This window comes from Palaemon carinicauda, unplaced genomic scaffold, assembly GCF_036898095.1.
Source record: "Palaemon carinicauda isolate YSFRI2023 unplaced genomic scaffold, ASM3689809v2 scaffold14, whole genome shotgun sequence".
Lineage (NCBI taxonomy): Eukaryota > Metazoa > Arthropoda > Malacostraca > Decapoda > Palaemonidae > Palaemon > Palaemon carinicauda.
The window spans coordinates 64,420-88,985 of record NW_027168926.1 but is presented as its reverse complement, the minus strand read 5'-3'; the positions used below and the strand labels follow the sequence as shown (position 1 = coordinate 88,985).

At 46.8% G+C, this 24,566-nt stretch overlaps 1 protein-coding gene across 1 annotated transcript in view; it reads left to right on the top strand.

Annotated features, from left to right (window-relative positions):
- LOC137635551 (zinc finger protein 271-like) overlaps window positions 1-23,786 on the top strand; it is a 121,680-nt gene extending 97,894 nt beyond the window's left edge. The window contains exon 4 of the mRNA XM_068368021.1: window positions 20,045-23,786. Coding sequence (XP_068224122.1) covers window positions 20,045-21,054 — 1,010 coding nt within the window. The 3' untranslated portion in view covers window positions 21,055-23,786. The remainder of the gene's footprint in view (window positions 1-20,044) is intronic.
- Window positions 23,787-24,566: the final 780 nt, after the last annotated feature.

Below are 24,566 nucleotides of genomic sequence, written 5' to 3'. Positions count from 1 at the left end.
GGCCACCTGGTGTCATTGGAGAAGTTAGTCCCCCGGGGGAGACTCAAGCTAAGGGCGGTTCAGTGGAACCTAAAAGATTTCTGGACCCCGGGGGAGTCCCCGCACAAGCTGGTCATGGTGTCCACGGAGACAGAGGAAACCCTGAAATGGTGGCACGACAGGGCAAACACCCTCAAGGGAATGCCCTTCGCGATCAATCCCCTGGAGATGCTGCTCTTCACGGACGCATCAAAGGAGGGATGGGGAGCCAATCTTCTCGACGAATCAGCAAAGGGGAAATGGTCCCCCGAAGAAAAGAACCTTCACATAAACGACCTGGAACTGATGGCGGTTCAGAGGGTGTGCGTAGAATTCGTCCACCTTCTCTGAGGGAACACGGTGGCGCTGATGTGCGACGACGCCACAGTGGTAGCCTATGTGAAAAAGCAAGGAGGGCTAAAGTCGAAAGAGTTGTGCAGTCTCACGACAAAGATCCTGGAATGGGCCGCAAAAGAGCACATCGAGGTCACAGCCAGGTTCATTCCAGGGAAGAGGAACGTCCTAGCCGACGGCCTCAGTAGGATGGGCCAGGTGGAAAGGTCGGAGTGGTCCCTACACCCAGAAGTGGCTCAGATGGTCATCCTGAAGTGGGGATCGCCGATAATGGACCTCTTCGCCATAAAACTTAACGCACAGCTCCTCGTGTTCTGTTCTCCAGTCCCAGATCCAGCAGCAGCGTTTGAGGACGCCTTTCAACACTCGTGGGACAACCTCGACGTTTATGCCTTCCCTCCCTTCGGGACCCTCAGGCAGTTCCTCAACAGAGTCAGGAGAGCAAAGAACCTGTGGATGACTTTGGTAGCACCCTGATGGCCGAAGAGAGAGTGGTTCACAGACCTAAAGGAACCGGCGGTCCTTCCATCCTGGCCGCTTCCGGACAGAGAAGACCTCCTCCGTCAGCCCAACTTTCAAAAGTTTCACGAAAACCCTCGGTCCCTCCGCCTACACGCGTGGAGGTTATCGAGCGGCTCCTGAGGAAGGAGGGATACTCATCGAAGACCGCAACGAGAATGTTGGGTTACCTGAGACGGTCCTCAGTCGTGGTTTATCAAGCTAAATGGGCCACTTTCACAAAATGGTGTGCCTCCCAGAACCTCAGGCTGCTGGAGGCCTCCATTCATAAGATAGCAGATTTCCTTGTCCATCTGAGAGACGACTTAGGCATGTCTATCCCGGCCATCAAAGGTATCCGAGCTGCCTTAGGCCAGGTCTTTCTCCTCAAGGGTCTCAATCTAGGAGCTTCCCAGCAGATCTCGATGCTCATCAAGAGCTTCGAACAATCGTGTTCTCCCCGTTCCTCTAGAGTGCCGCAGTGGGACGTTGCCAGAGTTCTTAAGACCTTGTCTGAGCCACCCTTCGAACCCCTCAGGGACATCCTGGACAAAGACCTCACTCTCAAGACTGTCTTCCTTCTCGCCCTGGCCTCGGCTAAATGAGTGAGCGAACTCCATGGGCTGTCGTACGAGGTTTCGCGCTCGAAATGTTGGAATTATTTGAGTTTCAAGTTCTTGCCCGATTTCGTGGCCAAGACGCAGAACCCAGCCTCCTGGGATTCTAGGTTTCAGGGATTTTCAGTGCCAGCGATTCCGCGATCAGACAACTCAAGGGATTTGTTGCTATGCCCGGTCAGGGCAGTTAGAAAATACCTGGAAAGGACAGCCAGACTTCGCCCTGGGATTAGGAGCCTGTTCTTCTCCTTGGGCCCGGTGAAGAAAGCAGTGTCCAGGAACACCATCTCCTTCTGGTTACGGCAAGTGATTAAGAGAGTCTATGACAGTGCCGAATCCTCGGTGCCGGGTAAGCCGCGCCCCCATGATATTAGGGGCCTGAGCACTTCGCTAGCCTTCGAGAAGAACATGGCTGTGGGCCAGATCCTGAAGGCGGACGCATGGTCCAGGCAGTCCACGTTTACGGCCCACTACCTGAAGGACTGTTCTAGGAAGTCTCTGGACTTCTTCTCCATTGGTCTGGTTATTTCTGCGCTCCAAAATGTTTAAGGTTGAAGCCTCGGGGAAGCCCGTGGAAAGTAATTCCAAGCGACACAAGTTCCTTCCTTACTTTTTCCCCCCCTTGTCCCTGCTTCCCCTCCATTCCCTTTTTCCCCTTACTCCGATGTAAGAAACGTTCAGTGGAGACGCCCGTGTCCGGAGATCCTTACAGAGGTGAGTTACTTAGACACTAAATAGTTTTTTGCGTAGTTCTCCCCAAGTATCATATCCCGTTGGTGGTCAGAAGAACCTAGCCTCCTATCTAGGTTCAATCTTTATTATCCAGTAGGTCTCTCGGTCCGTAAGACTACCCCCACCTCCTAAAGTATAAGTCTCCTAAGAAAGTAGTTCGAGGTAAGTACTCTGTGTAGGAACAAATCACAAATCTTAAGTAATTTGTATTTTTCCTAACAGTACTTACCTCGAACTACTTTCGGGTTATTGCCCGCCCATCCTTCCCTGAGTGTCTTACAGGAGTTCGATACCATATTTATCAAAAGCTCTCCTGTTCGCCAGCGCTCACCTGCTCGCCAGCGCTCACCTGCTCGCCAGCGCTCTCCTGCTCGCAAGCGCTCTTGTATTCCGGCTGTGCGCACTGCGCGTCAACGGTCTCCTGAGCACCGCAGATCTCCTGCTCGTCAGCGCACAACTGCGCGCCCACTTTCTGATGCGTGCCAACGTTCGCCCACGCCCCCACGACCTTCGGATCTGGGCGCAGGCCAGGACATTGATCCTTTGCCTCGCCAGCGTTCTCCTGCGCGTCGACCTTCGCCTGAGCCCGACCACGAGTGTTCGCCCTCGAGCACATCATTGCCCCTTGGCCCTGCGCCCCAGTTGGCAACTTCTCATCGCGCTACTGCGCACCATCCTGCGCGCCAGCGATCTCCTGCATGCCACCGATCTCCTACGCGCCCGCGCGATCCTTCGCCTGTGCGCAAACGATCGCCAACGCGCCATCGCGCCCACGCGTCTGATCGCCATAGGATACCGACTCGCCCACGCGCTAATTCGCCTGTGCGCAGTCGGTTGTCTACTCGTCCTAGGCGCCCTCGTTCGCCAACTCGCCATCGTTCGCCAACACGCATTCGTTCACCAAAGCGCCATTGCTTCCCTACGGGCAATCGCTCTCCTGATCGTCAGCGATCACCTGCGTGCACACCCTCACCTGTGCACCCACGCACACCTTCGCCTGTGCGCCCGCGTGCCCACTCGCCCACGCGCCCACTTGCCCACTCGCCCGCGCGCCTACTCGCCCACACGCCCACGCGCCAACTCGCCCCGCGCGCCCCTGCGCGCCCGCGCCCTCATCTCCGCGCGCCCGCGCCCTCATCTCCGCTCGCCAGCGCCCTCATCTCCGCTCGCCCGCTCACCTGCGCACCAACGGTCGCCCGTGTGCGACCCAGCGGTTGTACCATCGCGCGAGCGCCAGCGCGACCCCCAACGCGATCCCCGCCGGGTTTCGCAGCGCGCCCAACCTTGCGAGTTGCCAGGGACGCAGGCTTCAGGTCATCCTCGCGATCACCACCTCGGAGGCGCAGAACACACGTCCAGGAGAAGGAAGATTCATCGGAGAGGTCCAGGCAACATTCTTCTTCCCTTTCTTCGTTTCAGGCAGGCCCAGTAGTTTCCACTCCTAAGGATCAGCCGATCCCCTTCCCTCCAGCGGGAATAGCTGACACTGCGTCAGTCAGCCGTCAGCCTTGGTTTAATTCCCTGATGAAGGCGGTCGTGCAGGCTATGAAGCCAACCCTTGCTGATCTGGGACTAAAACCAACGGCTCCCTCGCCCCCGCTGAAGAGAAGGAGAGGAGTGGACTTCGTGGTAACTTCTTCCAGGGTTAAGCTGGCTGTTAAGCTGGCTCCCAAGAGGTCCGTCGGGAAGGCCCCTTCCCCTTCGCAGACACTTTCTCCTTCTCCTGCGGACGAAGCTTTCCCGTCCTCAGGAGAATCCAGCGAGGTGAGGCATTCTCCCACGGCACCAATGGGAGGAACCCCACCTCGAGGGAGTGAAACGTCTCGCGTGGTTGGGACCGTCCAGACCTCTTTGTTAGAGTCCTGTATCCCTCCCAGGAGGGAGCCGAAGGACTCAAAGACGATTCCCAAGTCATCTTCGAGGATTCGTCCAGAGCCAACCGTACCCCAGAAGAACGTCCAAGTGTCCCCCCAAGAAGAGCCTATGGGGACAGGAGACTTAGCTGCCAGTCCACAAGGAGGAGAGCAGCACGAGTCAGAGCATGCCTTCTGGCAAGTCCTTAATCTAATGAGGCAACTCAATAGTTTTAAGGACCCCGAGACTGCCCCCCGTGAAGGCAAGGATACGGTCCTGGACCAAGTTTATGGTACTCAGAAACCCCCAAAGGCCAGTGCATCCCTGCCATGGTCCCAGGGGGTGAAGAGTGCCAGGGACAAGGTCGAGGGCCGGCTTTCCGAGCTCCTCCTCCAGCCGTTCTTCTGCCGGGAACAAGCTCCTCCCACCTCCTCGCGTTCAGCAGAGGAGGTACATCGAGATCATGGAGGAGTCTTGTTTAGCTCTTCCCCTCCATCACTCTGTGGAAGAGCTCACCAGAGGTCTCTCTCTAGAGAAACTCAATGCCCGGCAGATGACATTCTCAGCGTCAGAGATCCTAAGCCATGAGAAGGTCGCTAAGTGTGCCATGCAGGCCACTTCGTGGCTGGATGTCTGGCTGGGGTCTCTGGGCATCCTATTGCACTCTGAGGACTTGTCCAAGGAGAGCAATAGGAAGGTCCTGGAGACCTTCCTCCTTTCGGGCACGCGCTCCATCGAGTTCTTGGCCCACCAGGTCACCAACCTGTGGGCTAACTCGATTCTAAAGCGGCGTGATGCGGTGACTGAGAGGTTTCACCCGAAGGTCCCCGCTGTGGATGTCAGCAGGCTCAGACATTCCTGCATCTTTGGAGGAAGCTTGTTTGAACCCAAGGATATAGAGCGGACAGCTGAGAGGTGGAGGAAGACGAGTCACGATTCGCTCCTCCAGAGGGCCCTTACATCTCGGCCCTACAAACCTTCAGCCCCTCAGCAACAACAGCAGCCTCGCAAGACACCGAAGCAGGCTCCGGCAGCTAAGACCAAGGTGTCTAAACAGCAGCCCTTTCCTCTCAAAGACAAGAAGGGCGGAAAGTCCTCCAGGGGAGGCAAAAATCCTAGAAGGAGCGGCCAAGGCTGCAAACGCTAGGATTGGCAATCCCCCTGCGTGTCCACCTGTAGGGGGATGCCTGCAAAGTTGCATGCACAGGTGGCAGCAACACGGGGCCCAATTCTTGGACGATCTCTGTGATCGAACAAGGATATCGCGTCCCGTTCATAACATCTCAATCTCCCCTGACAGTGAATCCAGTGTCGTTGAGCTCCTATGCCATGGGATCGGCAAAGGGGCTAGCCCTTCGGGCAGAAGTTGAGACCATGCTCAAGAAGGATGCTCTCCAAGAGGTCGTGGATGGCTCTCCAGGCTTCTTCAGTCGACTTTTTCTTGTAAAGAAGGCGTCTGGAGGCTGGAGACCCGTCATCGACCTCTCAGCCCTGAACAAGTTTGTCAAACAAACTTTGTTCAGCATGGAGACAGCAGACACGGTCAGAATTGCAGTGAGACCGCAAGACATCATGTGCACACTGGATCTGAAGGACGCGTACTTCCAGATCCCAATCCATCCGTCTTCCAGGAAGTACCTAAGATTCAGCCTAGACAACAAGATCTACCAGTTCAAGGTGTTGTGTTTCAGTCTCTCCACAGCTCCTCAGGTGTTCACCAGAGTGTTCACACTGATATCTTCGTGGGCGCACAGGAACGGCATCCGTCTCCTCCGTTATCTGGACGACTGGCTGATCCTGGCAGACTCGGAGTCGACCCTTCTTCGACACCAAGACAGGCTTCTGGGAATTTGCCAAGATCTAGGGATCATGGTAAATCTCGAGAAGTCCTCTCTGCTCCCGACACAACGACTGTTATATCTAGGCATGATATTAGACACCAATCTCCACAAAGCCTTTCCATTAGACGACAGGATAGCAAGGCTGAGGAGGGTTGCAGAGCCTTTCCTCAGTCGAGAAAATCTTCCAGCCCAATCTTGGTTACGTCTCCTAGGTCACCTAGCCTCCTTGGCCCGTCTAGTTCCCAACGGCTGCCTCAGGATGAGATCTCTGCAGTGGCGGCTCAAGTCGCGGTGGAATCAAGGCATCGATTCCCCGGACTCTCTGGTCTCCACAGGACCTGCGGAACGGACGGACCTGCGGTGGTGGTTGATCGACGACAACCTTAGAAAGGGAGTGGATCTTCTCGTCCTTCCCCCGGACTTGAGGCTGTTCTCGGACACATCAAAAGAAGGGTGGGGGGCCCACGTTCTGAACCAGAGGGTCTCAGGCCTATGGTCAGAATCAGAAAAGTACCTCCACATCAACCTGCTAGAAATGAAGGCCGTGTATCTGGCACTTCAACAGTTCCAACAGACCCTGGCGGGCCACTCCGTGGTGGTGATGAGCGACAACACCACAGTAGTGGCTTATATCAACAAGCAGAGAGGTACCTTTTCACAACAGCTATCCCATCTTGCAGTAGAGATACTGAGATGGACCGAAGTCCACTCGATTCTCCTATCGGCTCGCTTCATTCCGGGCAAAAGGAATGTGCTCGCTGACAGTCTGAGCAGAGCTTCGCAGATAGTGAGTACTGAGTGGTCTTTGGATCCTCAAGTAGCCAACAAAGTCCTGACTTTGTGGGGTTCCCCGACAGTGGATCTGTTCGCGACAGCCTTGAATTTCAAGCTACCGCTACACTGCTCCCCAGTCCCGGACCCCAAGGCACTCTGGCAAGATGCCTTCCAACAATGGTGGGACAACATTGACGTTTACGCCTTCCTACCGTTCTGTCTGATGAGAAGGGTGCTCAACAAGACCAGACTATCGGTCAACCTGTCAATTACCTTAATAGCTCCGCTATGGCATCATGCAGAGTGGTTCCCGGACCTTCTGCAGCTCCTGACGGAACTCCCGAGAGAGCTTCTCCCACTACATGAGCTACTCAAACAACCACATTGCAACATCTTCCACAAAGCCATAGCATCGCTTCGGCTTCATGCCTGGAGACTATCCAGCGTCTCCTCATTGAGAGAGGCTTTTCGCAACAAGTTGCTGAAAGGATGTCTCGACACCTGTGAAAGTCATCCGCAGGGGTCTACCAGGCGAAGTGGAGAGTCTTCTGTGGTTGGTGTTGTGGGAGGGGTATCTCTCCCCTCGATGCCACTATTCCAGCAATAGCAGAGTTTCTCGTGTATTTGCGGGAGGAAATGTGCCTTTCAGTCTCGGCGGTGAAAGGCTATCGCTCAGCCTTAAGCCTAGCCTTCAGGCTGAAAGGAATAGACATTTCTTCCTCGCTGGAACTTTCCTTACTCATACGTAGCTATGAGCTTACCTGCCCTCAGTCGGAAGTGAGACCTCCTCCATGGAACGTGGTTCGGGTCCTCAGGGCTCTGAAGAGACCCCCATTTGAACCATTACGCCAGGCCTCTGACCAACACCTGACTTGGAAGACGGTATTCCTGCTCGCTCTGGCTTCGGTCAAGCGGGTCAGTGAACTTCATGGTTTCCCCTACGACATCGCACATTCAAGGGGATGGGGGGAGGTAACGTTCAGGTTCGTCCCTGAGTTTGTTGCCAAGACTCAGAACCCTGGAGTGCCGGACACTCGGTTCGACTCCTTCAGGGTGACGAGTCTCCGTTCTGTAACAGATGACCCAGACCATCTGCTGCTTTGCCCTGTAAGAAGTCTAAGGCGTTATCTAAAGAGAACAGCTGCAGTTCATCCACGTGTGCAAGCTCTGTTTGTGAGCACGGGTAGGACGAAGAGGAGGGTAACCAAGAATACCATCTCAGCCTGGATTCGAAGGACCATTCATCATGCCTTGAATCCGGACCCTCTTCCATCACATCGCCCTAAGGCACATGATGTCAGGGGCATTGCTACGTCCCTGGCCTTCAAGAGAAACTTCTCTGTGACGCAGGTTCTACAAGCTGGGGTCTGGAAGCGTCAAACGACCTTCACAGCCCACTACCTGCAGGACGTGACCCACAGGAGCTTCGATACTTTTTCTATCGGCCCTGTGGTGGCTGCACAACAGCTGGTCTAACCTCAGGCTCCTTAGTGGACAAGTAGCAGAAGGTTGAGGGCACTGTTACCCAGTTTTAGTCTGCATGAATGAAAGAGTATGTCTGGCCCTTACTTCTTTCTTCATCCTCCCCTCTCTTGGGGAATGCAGCATCCTGGGTCTCTGCATAGCTGACCTCAAACCTCTGCAGGTAAACCATGCTTCCTTGTGTTCCTAATATTAAGTTAATACTGTCGCGTCCCACATACCCTGATGAGGTGGTATTGGGAACGTCCTAGTCTAGAATTCCATCTAAAGGACTTCAGGTCAACTTCCTAGGACGAGTCACACTTCATTCCTCCACACACAACTTATGTAGGCCACACGTTTCTCGCGTAGCAAGAAACTTGTGAGGTGCAGGGACTCTTTTTCTCGAGTGTTGCTCACTCGGATTCTGAGTCCCCGGGTAAGCCAAAGCCAGTAAGGCTGGGGACTTTCCACCCTACCTAAGGGTAAGTCACCTTATGTAAATAGCGTGGGTTGTATTTCGGTTACGGAACAAATGGCAAATTCGGAGATAATTTGTATTTTTCCTAACCATACAAACCTTGGCTATTTACACATATTTGCCTGCCAGCCCTGTCCCCCTAGACAAGTCCTACCTCTAAGTGAAGTGAAGCAATTCACCAGTGTGTGAGGAGGGAGGGGTAGCTAGCTACCCCTCCCCTATTCCCTTGCTAACTAGCGCGGGGGTAGTTAACCCTCATTAAAAATCTAATGGGTCGTCAATTTCAGCTACGCCGAAAGTAATACCTTATGTAAATAGCTAAGGTTTGTATGGTTTGGAAAAATACAAATTGTATCCGAATTTGTCATTTTTCGCATCGCTCAAAATCCGTTTTTTGGGCTCAGGCCATGTTGTCCTGATGGAAGTTTACCAGAGCATTAATGTATCCGTGGATTTCCCAGTTGTCCCTTAAACCTCAAGACAATATTTCCTTGGTCATCTAGACCTAAGAGATCTATGACATTACTGTTTTATGTCATTTCTTTTAATCATAGACTATGTTAGTGCTTCCCGCCCCCTACACGGAAGAGTCAAACTAGACTCGGGAAAAAGTCTCGAAATTTGCATATTTTATATGACCAACCTAGCAATCAAAAGGGCATACAGGTCTCACTGTAAGCCTTTAGCCAAAGTTTGTATTTATAAACGAACACAGGTTCATGTCAGCCACCATAGCATCTGAGGTATATCAGTTCAGACAAGTTTGTATCTTGTATCCAAACAAGCTAAGTCTAGCTAGAAAGGTTTGTTTACGTATAGGAACAAAGTTACTACCTTTGTTCAATATGATTAGGCAGAATGATAAGGAATGAAAGGAATGCTCACACATAACTTTCTCAAGAATGTTTAGGACGAAATAAGACGCGCAAAACAATTAATCATTTATTGACAAACAATAAATGAAAATTCAGCATACATTTCATAATAATATAAAAATGCAAGTGAAATAGAATTTACTAACATAGATAATACAGAATAAATCAGAAATACTTGTTTTACCTGAAAACAAAATTTTTTGCCACTCAATTGAAAATTTAATAAATTTTCTAATATCTTTCTGAGAAGTCTTTCTATTTACACTTGTGTAAAAAACACACGGCACTTAGTGTTCAGTCTATGTTTCATCACCTTTGTACACTGGAACAGTCCATAATGTCACTTTGATGACATTTCACTTATCATGTTGCATTGTAATGTGCCAACATGTACACCCTTTAGAATTACAGTCCCACATAATTAACTGTTCTTCGCAGCACTAAGCGACAGGTTTTAGTACACTACCTGCCGCCACCACGAATCGTTTTAATTCTTGCACTTGCTTCGCGTAGTGCTTGAAAAACACTCTGGATGACTTCCATCCAGTAAACGAGCGAAGGCTCTCGAAATCCATGAGCTGGAAAAATTTAACGATGAAGCAATTTTCCTAGGATCATGACCTGCGGGTGTACTGGCAGGATACGCTCTGCGAATGAAGTAGGTGATCTTCGCCCTTAGTTGTTTCAGGGATAAGTTTGAGCCCGATGTTTCTCCTTTAAAGAACTGTCCTCCCCTGAAGTCTGAAGTTCTTCGAAGATAGACCTTTAGACTCTCCACTGGACACAGCGAGACATCTTCCTTCAAAGGGCAGATTCTCTAGGGACCCCACCTCTTAGTGGGTAGCTCATTTTTGGCGAGAAACGTTGGGTCGGGAAAGAGATTTAGCTCTCCCGTTTCAGCATACTGGATATGGCCCTCTTCCCGAGAAAGGGCCACTATCTCACTAACTCTAGCCCCTGAGGCTAGAGCAAACAAGAATATAACTTTTTGAGTCAAATCTTTCAAAGAGCAATTATCGTTGTTCAAACTTGAAGCAAAATGTAGTACCTTATCCAAAGACCATGAGATGGGCCTTGGAGGTGCTGCAGGCCTGAGCCTAGCACAGGCCTTATGGATTTTGTTAAAAATCTCATTAGACAAGTCTACTTGGAAAGCATAAAGCAAGGGTCTAGTCAAGGCAGATTTACACGTAGTTATCGTGTTGGTTGCTAAACCTTGTTCATGAAGGTGAATGAAGAAAGACAAGCAGAAATCCATCGAGATTTCCTTTGGATTCTTTGCCTTGACAAAGGCCACCCACTTCTTCCAAGATGATCGTATTGCCTTCTGGTAGATTTTGACTTATATTCCTCTAAGAAGTCTATACTCTCTTTCGAGATCCCAAACCTTTTCTTTACTGCTAGGGAGAGAAAATCATGAGATGAAGGTCTTGGGTTTTCTGTAATGAAGCGAAGACATTCGGCTTCTGTACTTGTGACAGAACTGGGTACGGCAGGGGAATCAGCCTCGGCTGTAATTCCAATGTTAAAGGGAACCAGTTGCTCCGAGGCCACTTGGGAGCCACTAGGGCTGCTGTTCCTTGAAAAGTTCTCAGCTTGTTGAGGACCTTCATCAGCAGGTTGGACGAGGGAACAGATAAATCCTGGTCCATCTGTTCCAGTCGAGGGACATGGCGTCCACTGCTTCCGCTAGAGGATCCTCGTATGGGGCCACGTATCGAGGAAGTTTCTTGTTGTCACTTGCCGCGAAGAGGTCGATCTGCAGTTCCGGGACTTGATGTAAGATGAAGGAGAATGATCTTGCGTCTAGGGACCATTCTGACACTATCGGAGTTATCCGGGATAGAGCGTCCGCTGTCACATTGCGGAACCCTTGAAGGTGAACTGCTGATAAGTGCCATCTCTTCTTTTCCGCTAAACGGAAGATGGCCAACATCACTTGGTAGAGTTGAGGTGATCTCGAGCCTTGACGATTCAGACATCTCATTACCACCTCGCTGTCTAGAATCAGTCTTATATGGACTAAAGGGCGAGGGGATAATCTCTTCAGTGTGAGGAAGACTGCCATGGCCTCCAAAATGTTGATATGGAAGGTCTTGAATAAAGAGGACCAAGTTCCTTGAACTTTCCGTTGATGAGAGTGACCTCCCCATCCTTCCAATGATGCATCCATGTGGATGATGACTGAGGGTGGAGGCGGTTGCAGAGGTGTTGACCTCTTGAAGTTCTTGGCCTCTGACCATGGCTTGAGAAGTGATCGTAGTCGAATCGGTATTGGTCTTCTTAGATCTCTTCGAGCGTTTGATGCGTATCTTCTCCAGACTCCTGATGCATCTTTTAGCTGTGCTCTCAGCACTGGTTCTGTCACTGATGCAAACTGAAGGGAGCCCAGCACTCTCTCCTGTTGGCGTCTTGAAATCCTGTTGGATTTTAGAAGTCTCTTGACAGATCCTGCTATCTCTCTCCTCTTCTTCAATGGATTTTAGAGACGATATGACTGTAAGTCCTAATGTATGCCTAGCCATTGAAACTTCTGAGCTGGAGATAGTCGAGACTTTTTGGTGTTGATCTTGAATCCTAGATGTTCCAGGAACTGGATCACTTTTTGAATGCTTGCATGTATTTCGACTCGGATGCTGCCCACACCAGCCAATCGTTCAGATAGGATACCACCTGGACACCTTCTGGGCGTAGTTGTTGAACGACTGCTTCTGCAAGCTTCGTGAAGATCCTTGGTGCTATGTTTACTTCGAAGGGTATGGCTCTGAAAGCGTACTTTCTTTTTATATAGCCTGAATCCTAGGTAGGAGGAGAGTTGGCGATTGATCGGAATGTGCCAATAGGCATCTGCCATGTCTACAACAGGGCCCTTATGTGTTGAAGGTTCAGCATCTTGAACTTGAACTTGTCGTTCTCTATGAACTTGTTGAGTAGTGACAAATCCAGAATGACTCTGAGTTTGTCAGAGTCCTTCTTGGGAACACAAAACAGCCTTCCTTAGAATTTGATGGACCTTGCCATCTTTATCACCCGTTTGCTCAAGAGCTCTCGGGTGTATTCTTTCAGAACGGGAGTGGAGTGTTGGAAGAATTGAGGAAATGATGGTGGAGCTGTCTTCCAGCTCCAACATAGTCCGTTCGTGATCAGACTGTGGGCCCAGGGATCAAAGGTCCAACGATCCCGGAAGAGTCGGAGTCTTCCTCCTACCGGAAGCATCTCATTGCTTCTGGTTTCCGGAGGGCTTGCCTCCTTAACCGCGTGCTCCCTTACCCCTTCTTCCTCTCGAGGGATGTCTAGAGAAATCTCTACTTGACCCCCTTCCTTTAGGGCGAAAGGTAGTGGTTTGCCTTTTATAGGCGGGAGTAAAGGCTGGTGACTAAGTCACCTCCTGCTTGGGTACCATCTGGTAGGTGGGTTGAGGCTGTGTCACCATCTGTGGCACCGCGGTCATGGGAGGTTTTTGTTGTTTTCTAGCAGAGCGAGATTGCTTTCTTGGCTTCTTTGTCTTCCTTTTCAGTTGGGGACCCTCATCTGGGGAAGACTTCCTCTTAGCCGACATGCCCCACTTCTGGAGATTTCTATTCTCCGTGGTGGCCTTGTCGACTATTTCTTTGACCACTTCATTTGGAAAGAGGTCTTTCCCCCAGATATTGGAAGATATCAACTTCTTGGGTTTGTGTTAGACCGCAGCTGATGCAAACACGAACTCCCTACAAGTCCTTCTAGCTCTAACAAAGCTATAGAAGCCTTTAGTTAGGGTTGCCAAATCTGTTTTGGCTACGACCATGAACATATCCGGGGACCTCTGTTCACTGGCCATTGCCTCCAGGGTCACCTGGAGGGACAGAGAGGCAGCAAGCCTCTCCTTCGTATCCGGTTCCCTACGCAGGAGAAATTCAGACAACTTGGGGAGGTTTTCGTTAAACTGACGTCCAGCGATATCAGCCTCCAACTTCCCGACTGAGAAGGTGAGCTGAATATCCTTCAGTCCTTATGATCCGTTGGCAGGGCTAGGGAAAGGAGTCTACACTCTTCCAGTGTAGGGCAAGGTTTCCCAGCTTTCACTGCCTTAAACCCTTTTTCCGCAAAGGGGAAGGCCATAGTTGCTGGAGCAAGAAAAGATGGATGTTTCTTGCTCAGGGCCGGCACCTTAGAATTGATGAAGCCCCTGTCCTTCAGACTGCTGGCTAGCAAAGCCTGAGCCTTCGTATGGTCAAGCACTATGACCTCCTTAGGTTCTGTCTCCTCCTTGGATACAGGTTCCACCCTTAGACGAACGAAGCAGTCAGGATAGGACTCAAAGCTGGGACAGAACTCAATGTCCTCGATAAGGACAGCTCCCAGCTTTCCTGAAATGAAGATCTTGCCGTTTGTTATTGGCATGTACTCGGCATGCCTCCACGGGTTTACCTCGGAGCATGAGGGAAGATCCTTCACATTGAGTCTCCTATGAGACCCACGGGCCGCTGCAAGCTGATGAATCTCCTTCCTTAGCGCAGCTTCCCTTTCTTCGCTCTTTTTCTGAAACATCTCCATCATAGCTTTGATGGCAGACAGGGTGTCGTCCGACTTTTCAGGTTGAGGAGCGGAGGACGTAGAGGGCACCGGTTCTGGGGCAGGAACCGACAAAACAGAGACTGTTTCGACTTCATCCTCTTCCGTCTCTGGAGCCAACGTTGACTTCTCATGTCGACCCTCCGCCAGAAGGTCCTTTTCGGTGTCCTCTGACACCTCTGACATCCTCTCATCATCTTACCTGACATCAAGAAATTGGTTTGCAATAAATGGCAACAGCAATGGGATAGTCAAGATGGCAATAAAATGCGAGAGATAACAAATGTCATATCTCCTAGGAGGTAAAATATGATGCCCCGAAAATGGGAGACATCTCTTTGTCGTCTCCGTATTGGTCACACTCAGTTGACACACGAGTTTCTGCTGAAGGGCCAACACCAACCGTATTGTGACGACTGTTTAGTACCTCTAACAGTAAGGCATTTGTTGACCGAATGCCCCAATTATAACAACTTAAGGAATAGATATTTGTTTGAGGCTCGAGGTAAGGGTGGCAGGTTCATCCTTGCCAAGATTCTTGGAAATGATGTGTCCTACCATGCAAGTGGCATTTTTAGATTTATTTCAGAAGCAGGTCTTCTGAAAAATATTTAACAAGTGGCATTTTTAGATTTATTTCAGAAGCAGGTCTTCTGAAAAATATTTAACTTTTATGACATTCAACTTTTATGATTTTAATTGAATACTCTTTTATTTTTTATTTTATTTTATTTTTTATTTTTGTATACATAAATTAAATGTTACCGGCGTCAATGACCTCAGATGTCAGGATGCCTGAAAACTTTAAATCAATCAATCATCCTCTTCCGTCTCTTGAGCCAACGTTGACTTCTCATGTCGACCCTCCGCCAGAAGGTCCTTTCTGGTGTCCTCTGACATCCTCTCAGTCCTTGTGATCCGTTGGCAGGGCTAGGGAAAGGAGTCTACACTCTTCCAGTGTAGGGCAAGGTTTCCCAGCTTTCACTGCCTTCATCACTGCCTTAAACCCTTTTTCCGCAAAGGGGAAGGCCATAGTTGCTGGAGCAAGAAAAGATGGATGTTTCTTGCTCAGGGCCGGCACCTTAGAATTGATGAAGCCCCTGTCCTTCAGACTGCTGGCTAGCAAAGCCTGAGCCTTCGTATGGTCAAGCACTATGACCTCCTTAGGTTCTGTCTCCTCCTTGGATACAGGTTCCACCCTTAGACGAACGAAGCAGTCAGGATAGAACTTAAAGCTGGGCCAGAACTTAATGTCCTCGATAAGGACAGCTCCCAGCTTTCCTGAAATGAAGATCTTACTGTTCGTTATTGGCATGTACTCGGCATGCCTCCACGGGTTTACCTCGGAGCATGAGGGAAGATCCTTCACGTTGAGTCTCCTATGAGATCCATGGGCCGCTGCAAGCTGATGAATCTCCTTCCTTAGCACAGCTTCCCTTTCTTCGCTCTTCTTCTGGAACATCTCCATCATAGCTTTGATGGCAGACAAGGTGTCGTCCGACTTTCCAGGTTGAGGAGCAGAGGACGTTGAGGGCAGTGGTTCTGGGGCAGGAACCAACGAAACAGAGTCTGTTCCGGCTTCATCCTCTTCCGTCTCTGGAGCCAACGTTGACTCCTCATCTCAACCCTCCGCCAGAAGGTCCTTTTCGGTGGCCGCTGACACCTCTGACATCCTCTCATCATCTCTAGATGGATGTCCTTCATCGCATCCGAGACATCCGTATCCATGGCTATCTGGATGCAAGAGATCTCAGGGTGAGGCTGAGGAATAACAGCATCCGCAGATGCTTTGGGGAATAGACAGTCCTTCATACGCTCACTAGGGAGGTAAGGCCCCGTGGCATTCTTCTGAAAGCCACGAACCCATCTGCGCAGCTTGTTCCGAGCTGCATCCCTTGACTCCGTTGTCGTGGCGTTTTCGAAAGACTCATACATCAAGACTTTGCACACAGTACATACCTAGGGGTCCCAGTATTTGAGAGGTCCATTGGTGATGGAACAGCGGGAGTGTGTCCTACACTCCAGGTGGCCGCAGAAGTCCCTGTTACGCACGTTGCAGAAGATGCTGCCACACTTCACATGGTTCTCCTGTAAAGAGAGGAAAATAAAATGAGTATAAAGTAGTCTATCTCACTAGATAAACTAATAAATATAATATTTTCCATTTTATTTTATTGCTTATAGCTTAGGATAGGTAAGCTAGAAATGAATTAGGAAAGACACATACGTGTGTTTCCCGCCCAGCCAATTGCTGTGACCTCCCTCAATATTAACCGTAGGGTTATCCTCCTCAGGAGGCCCGGTGGAAGAGTCTAGCCTATAAGAATAGAAGAGTGTAACTTAACCCACTTCCAAAAGGATTAATAATGAGGGTCATTAACAACTGATCATCTATCAGTACGTAGAAATTTCCCAATCTAATAAGGTCTCAACAATAGACTGCGCCTGGACACAGAGTATGTAGGAAAATGTAACTACTGTATACTTTTATACCATAGTTTTCTGTCTGCAGTATGCGCTATACTACAAAGTTACTGGCTACTGTATATACATATACCGTAGTTTCCGCCGGCATGTAGCCGGCAAGGCTAGTACCTAAGGCACAACTGACACAATATTGATAATTTTTATGGCCGGCGGCCCACTGGATTGCTGGCGGCTTAATGGACGCCGGCGGGTCACCGGCTGTCGACACACTAGCCCAGACAGCATTCACTGTGACAGGGTAGTGGCCGGCAGACCGAACTCCCAAGTCAATTGTGTCAGTGAATCATTGGCTGTCGGTCCACAAGTCTAGCCAGCATCTCCCCGGCAAGGTTAGTGGCTGGCAGCCGCCAGTTAGGTTAGTACCTGGCGGACTAGCCAAGAGAGAGAGAGAGGAAGCAAGGAGTGAAGTTGATGTAAGAGCACTGTCTCACTTCCTTCCTCCGGAATGAGGGTTCTAATGGAAGGGGAGAATATAAGATAATCAAGCTTCCACCCATCCACCTCTGTTGCCGGTCCCTGCCGGTCATAGGACGTGAATGGCAGCCCAAGGGAGGACTGAAGAACACTCTAAAATAAAGTAAATGGGTCTTCTGCTGGCAGCTAGACCTGCCGACATAGCTATCCCGGAGCTCTGTGTCTGATAGGGAAGCTGTACTACATTTTGCTTCGATATTGAACAACAAAAATTGCTCTCTGAAAGATTTGACTCAAAAAGTTATATTCTTGTTTGCTCTAGCCTCAGGGGCTAGAGTTAGTGAGGTAGTGGCCCTTTCTCAGGAAGAGGGCCATATCCAGTTTACTGAAACTGGAGAACTGAATCTCTTTCCTGACCCAACGTTTCTCGCCAAGAACGAGCTACCCACTAAGAGCTGGGGTCCCTGGAGAATCTTCCCTCTGAAGGAAGATGTATCGCTGTGTCCAGTGGAGTGTCTAAAGGTCTATCTTCGTAGAACTTCAGACTTCAGGGGAGGACAGCTCTTTAAAGGAGAAACATCGGGCTCAAACTTATCCCTGAAACAACTAAGGGCGAAGATCACCTACTTCATTTGCAGAGCGGATCCTGACAGTACACCCACAAGTCGTGATCTTAGGAAAATTGCTTCATTGTTAAATTTTTTCCAGCTCATGGATTTTGAGGGCCTTCGCTCGTTTTTTGGATGGAAGTCATCCAGGGTGTTTTTCTAGCACTACGCAAAGCAAGTGCAAGAAAGAAAGAGATATGTGGTGGTAGCAGGTAGTGTACTAAAACCTGTCGCTTAGTTCTGCGAGGAACAGTGAATTAATTGGGACTATAATTCTATGGGGTGTACATGTTGGCACATTATATTGCAACATGCTAAGTGAAATGTCATCAAAATGACATTATGGTCTGTTCCAGTGTTTAAAGGTGAAGAAACATAGACTTAACACTAGTGTCGTGTGTTTTTACACAAGTGTAAATAGACAGACTTCCTCAGAAAAGTATTAGAAAATTATTAAATTTTCAATTGATTGGCATGAACTTTTGTTTTCAGATGAAACAAGTATATCTGATCTGGCCTGTATTTTCTCTGTTATAAAATTCTATTCACTAGCATTTTTTATGTTATTATGAAATGTATGCTGAATTATTATTTACCGATTGACAATAAATGTCTAATCGTTTTTTGCGTCTTATTTCCCCCCAAACATATATGAATAAAGTTATGTATGAGCATTACTTCTTATTCCTTACTATTCTGCATAATAACATTGAACAATGGTAGTAATTTTGTTCCTAAATGTAAACAAACCTTTTTCTGACCTTGTTTCGATACGTATATAAACTTGTCTGTTGTGGTATGCAGCTGGGCTGATATACCTTAGAGGCTACGATGGCTTATGTGAACCTGTGTTCATTTTTAAAATACAAACTTTCGCTAAAGGCATACAGCGAGACCTGTTGGTTGCTAGGTTGGTCATATTTAATATGCAAACTTCTAGAACAGAGCACTCTATTTCACATGTATGTATTTTTTAGGGGGTTGAGTTATGTACTGCACTTATTTCATACACTCTCATACGCTGCAATGCTATTGCTCTTTTTTTCTATCTTTCGCACTCTCCCATAAATAGAAAAACCTATTTACGTTTGCCATTGCATGTTTCAAATTTTTTGAATTTTTGTGCCATGGTTGCCCTCAACCGTTTGTACATAAGCTCGTTATCTTGTTGAATAAAGGCACTTATACTCACCTTGCCCCTCTGGTAGTACCTGACAGCTACCTCGCGACCCTACCAACCCATTATTCTTATACTTGGTATGTGATTCTTGCTGATGTCCCGTGTAGGGGTTACGAATTTTCTTTATATGGGACGGTGATATTCATGTATGACCCAGGGCCTATCACCTTCTCTTATTAGAAACAGATAGGGGGCGATAGTGGTCTTTCTTTGCTTCTCCACAGGTCAGGACTGGAACAGTTCCAGGGAAGTTACAGAACCTTCCAGATTTGGTTTTAAGGGGATTTCCAGCCATCTAATCAGTGAGTCTCCTCAAATAAAGGACTCAGGTTTGTATGGATCGGAAAAAATACAAATTACCTTAAAAATTTTGTTATTTTAATTTAGTAAATTGTCATTTTATTTCAGAAAACTCCAACATTTTCATCTTGCCCTTTTCCAATGATAGTTGTTCTCTTATTATTTCAGAATTTTCATCTCAAGGGAAATAATCATCCACCTCTTGTTACAAGATTGTGTAAAGTATCAAAGATATCTGCAAAAGATACAGGACTGGGAAAGAGTAAGAAGAAGAAGAGATACAGGAATGGGAGAAAAGAAGAAAGGTCTGTGTAGATTCATGCAGTAAGAATTAGAAGTTTAGTATTAACTTTCTTTAGACACTCTTGGAGATCATATTGCAGAGGATGTTATCCAGTAATAGGGAGAGGATGAAAAACTCTGAATCATCAGAAATTTCAATAAAAAGCAAAATTGAAGATTCCTTTTCACGCTCTGCAGTCAAGTTGGAAAATGATGATTTTATGGACAGTGTTGGACTCTTTGACGATGACTCTCTTTTCATGGATCCAGACATGGAATTCAAAGCAGAGCCAGAATTTGAAGCAGAGCCAGAAATATTTGAGTCAACCGAAGGTGACATGAAATATTCTTTTGACTCTGATGCATCAGTGAGTGAGGAGGATTTACAAATCAGCAAAAGGGAAGTCAATAAAGAGGAGGAGGAGAAGAGTGTAAAGACAGGCGTGAAAGAGGAATGTGGCATACAGTTGGGATCCAGAAGGAAAGAGGACAAAGGAAAGGGAAGAGGAAGAGGGAAAGAAGGTTTACAGAATAAGGAGGAGCAGATCGAAAACAGTGGCTGTGAAAAACCTCTTTGTCAAGAAATTGATTCCAAAAGTGGGAATTATGAAAAACAATTTATTGGAGTAGTTAAACCCCCCAACACTCACAAGTTAATTCACACTGGAGGCCAGTTCAGATGCAGAGAATGTGACCAAACATTTTCTAAGAAAGTTGATCTTAATGCACATTATAAAACTCACACCAGGAGGAAGTTATTCAAGTGTAGTGAATGTGATAAAGCATTTTCTCAAAAAAGCATTCTCACAGACCATCATAAAATTCATACTGGGGAGAAGCCATTTAAGTGCAGTGTCTGTGATAAAGCATTTTCTCAGAGAGCTTATCTCACAAAGCATCATAGAATTCACACTGGGGAGACACCATTCAAGTGCAGTGTCTGTGAAAAAGCATTTTTTCAGAGATCTCATCTCACAGAGCATCATAGAATTCACACTGGGGAGAAGCCATTTAAGTGCAGTTTCTGTGACAAAGCATTTTCTCTCAGATCTACTCTCACAAAGCATCATAGAATTCACACTGGGGAGAAGCCATTTGAGTGCAGTTTCTGTGACAAAGCATTTTCTCAGAGAGCTACTCTCACAATGCATCATAGAATTCACACTGGGGAGAAGCCATTTAAGTGTATTTTCTGTGACAAAGCATTTTCTCAGAGAGCTTATCTCACAAAGCATCATAGAATTCACACTGGGGAGACACCATTCAAGTGCAGTGTCTGTGAAAAAGCATTTTTTCAGAGATCTCATCTCACAGAGCATCATAGAATTCACACTGGGGAGAAGCCATTTAAGTGTAGTTTCTGTGACAAAGCATTTTCTCAGAGAGCTGATCTCACAAAGCATCATAGAATTCACACTGGGGAGAAGCCATTTAAGTGCAGTGTCTGTAACAAAGCCTTTTCTCAGAGAGGTACTCTCACACATCATAATAAAATTCACACTCGGGAGACGCCATTTAAGTGCAGTTTCTGTGACAAAGCATTTTCTCGCAGACCTACTCTCACAAAGCATCATAGAATTCACACTGGGGAGAAGCCATTCAAGTGCAGTGTCTGTAACAAAGCCTTTTCTCAGAGAGGTACTCTTACACATCATAATAAAATTCACACTCGGGCCATCCAGCGCATCCCTCAGGTTGCGAATGGGGGCACCCCCTCCCTATGAATAATTAAGGTGAGGGCAGCTTCGAACAAGATAAGAAGCTGGGGACAATGAGGAACTCAAATAAAATTATATCAAGCTATGAGCAAAGATGCTGGAAAGGTACCGACCAGAATAAACGGTCCCCGTAAATTGTCCCTGCACTAGGCGGGTTGTTGAGAGCGATGGTGCAACTTCAATCCGTGCATCAAGCACCCAGCAGGGATCCCCACCAGATCAGAAAAGTCCTGATCCTGGGCCCCAGCAACCATCAAGGCAAAGAACCAAAAGGAAAAGAAGACTATTTCAAAGTGTTAAATGGTCCCTTGCGGAGAAGAAAGAGTACTCCTATACTGCTTCACCTACTCAAGGTATGAGGGGTGGGGCAGACATAGAAACCAAGCATTCAAGGAAAAAATTAGAGATTCCAATTTACCACCTGAGAAAATTGCTGCCACCAATACGAGACTATAAATATTGATAGTTCAAAAATTCCAAAATATCTCCCTGAAGAAGAAATATGAAATATGAAAAAGGAAGCTGAGGCTAAAGCAAAGAGTGACTATGAAGAGAGGCAAGTGAACAACAAGAAAATAGAAAAAGTAGAGGGGATTGAAATGAGGAATGGGTATTGATATGGGCAATGGAGTATGCCAAAGTAGTTTACCAGGCAAAGAGAAGGATGTAACAAGGGGCAGAGAATATTCCATCATCACTGCCCAAATAAGATTGGTATATCAAGATTAAACCTCACCACCCAGAAATTTAATTTCATTGAACATAAACTTTAATGAACCCGAAATATAAAAGATGAGGGAGGATGTTTAAGACAAGGTAAAAAACAACAAATGCCCCATAGAGGAATACTGTGGAAAATACAGATCAAGTCCAGCAAAGACCATTACCACCAGCACCTCAGAGCACCACAACCCTAAGGCAAGAAAGACAAGTGAGGACGGCATCACCAGAACCAAGAAGAAATGGAAACCACACTCTACCTAGGCGACCAAGAAACATAAAAACAGAGCTTGACCCAGAACAACAGGAGTTAGAAGAGGAACTGGCCAGTAAAATTGAAGAAATAAAAACAATATTAATGGAAGATCGACCTAAGCTGATCAAGCTTAAAGAAAATGAAGAACTAAAAGCCTGGGTGAATAAAGTCAACACAAGGCTTGCTAGAATGGTCCCGGCAGGAGTAAGTCTGACAGAAATTAACCCTATCAGTTATGGTGCAGCCTGGTACATACAAAGTAAGATCATACCAGGAGTAATCCAGCCAAAGAAAAGAATTGTAGAGCCAATATGGAAGAAAAAACAATATGATAAAATAAACCAGTTAAGGGAAGAGATTTTGCAAATGTCCATGTATATGAAAGAGCAAAATCACTCTCAAAACCTGCTGAAGAGAATAAGAAAAATTATGGAATAGATACAAACGAGCGGAAAACTAGCAGAATACCAAGCCAAAGCAAAGGCCCTAGATGCACAAATAAGAAACAAAGAACATAAGATAAAAGCAAAACAGATAAACAAGCAGGTTGGTAAAAATCCAAAAATTGTGTATAAAAATGGGGTAAAAGAAACAGTCGAGGTACGAACACCCCCGATCATGAAAGATCTGGAGAGGTTTTAGAAGCCACTGTTTAAAGACCAGAGACAACACCAAGAGACTTCATGGATTGACACCATTAGACAGAAGAACAGCCAGAAGCAACAAATGCCCCCTACAAGGTTCACCACAGAAAAGTTAGCCAGAAAAATCAAAGAAGAAAGTAATTTTAAGACTCCAGGAGTAGACAAGATTCCGAATTTCTGGCTAAAAAAGGATCACAGCACTACACCAACACTATGAGCAAGTCTTTTCAAGAATGATACAAGGAGTAGAAGAATCACCAGAATGGCTCACAACGGAAAACACCACTCCTTCCCAAGAGCTCTGAGACCAAACTCCCCTACAAATATAGGCCCCTCTGCTGTCTACCAACAGCCTACAAATAGCTCACAGGAGTCATAGCAGATGAGATCTATGAACACCTAAATCAAGGCAAATATATGGAAAAAGAACAAAAGGGATGTATAAGAAACAAACTTGGAACCAAAGATAAATTGCTAATTAACAAACAATATTAGAAGACTGTAAGAAAAGGTAAAGGAACCTTAATATGGCTTGGATAGACTATAAGAAGGCATTTGACAGCGTGCCACACTCCTGGATACTTAAATGTCTGGAATTATATAATATCAGTGAGGAAATAGGACCATTCCTGTTAGCCTAGATGGTTAAGTGGAAGACCACCATATGTCCTAAACACTTTGAGGGCCAGATAGTAATTCCAAACATAAAAATACAAAGATGACTAATCCAGCTACCTCCAACAGATACATTACCATCTTTTATGATGTGATAATTCCGACAGGAATATATATAGAAGGATGTGCTATAAGACCTGATATTGTGATCTGGAATAAAGAAGAAAAAACAGCAAAAATTATAGATGTGACAGTACTCAGTGATTTTGGCCTCAATAGAGCTGAGAGGCAGAAAATAAAATATCAAGAACTAAAGAATGATCTGAAAAATACTTGGGAACTGAAAGAATTAGGAATAATACCTGTGATGGGGGGTGGGGGGCAAGAGGACTTGTGAAGAAAAACCTAAGACATTACCTTCAGGCGATACCAAGTTGCCCAACCATGAATGAGGTGCAGATTGCTGCCATCAAGGGAACCGTGACCATCTTAAAAAGAGGCCTCGTATACAAGGCTAGTGGAGTACAGAGGTGCAGCCATAGACCACAGATTGGGGTCCTTTGCATCACTAATATAAAATAAAACCAATTAAGATATTAAGACAAAGGGAGAAACCTTTTAAGTGCAGTCTCTCTGATATGGCATTTACCTTGAAAATTTGTGACAGAAAAAAAATTGTAAGGAATTGGGGAAGTCGTGTTCTTTTGAAAAGGAGAGAACGTTGTTACAAAGTGATGAAATTTCCAAACTTGCTGGACTGTAGTTGTACTCTCTCTTGTTAGTTAAATTAACTGGAATTGAGTCTGTTCCTTTGAAAATGATTCTTTATGGGACATTTACAAACAAGTTGAATGGAATTTTGATCAAGCAAGAAAAACATGTTCGACTGAATGAGATCTTCCGGGTTTCCTTGGTGATGTTCCGTTAATTTGTGATGTTGTCATCTCTTGTTAACTAGTTATGCCCTTCCTTTGTTGTACAGTATACAGCAAAACTGGTGATACCTGAATTCAGTGATTTTCGTTTGAAAGTCACTAACTGGCAACTGTCACGTTCTTTGCATTTCTAATGAGACTAGGTTCCCAGGACAAAGCGTTTTGAAACTTTGCTAAATAAAAGATACAGTTCATTATGCATGATTTTAGAGAATTTATTATTGTTAGATAATTATGGAAAAATTAACCCAATAATCTTTGATTATGATAGAAATAAAAAAAAATACTTAATGTGTCTGACTTTTTAGCCACTATAGTTATGTATTTAACGTAAAGAACATCGGAGAT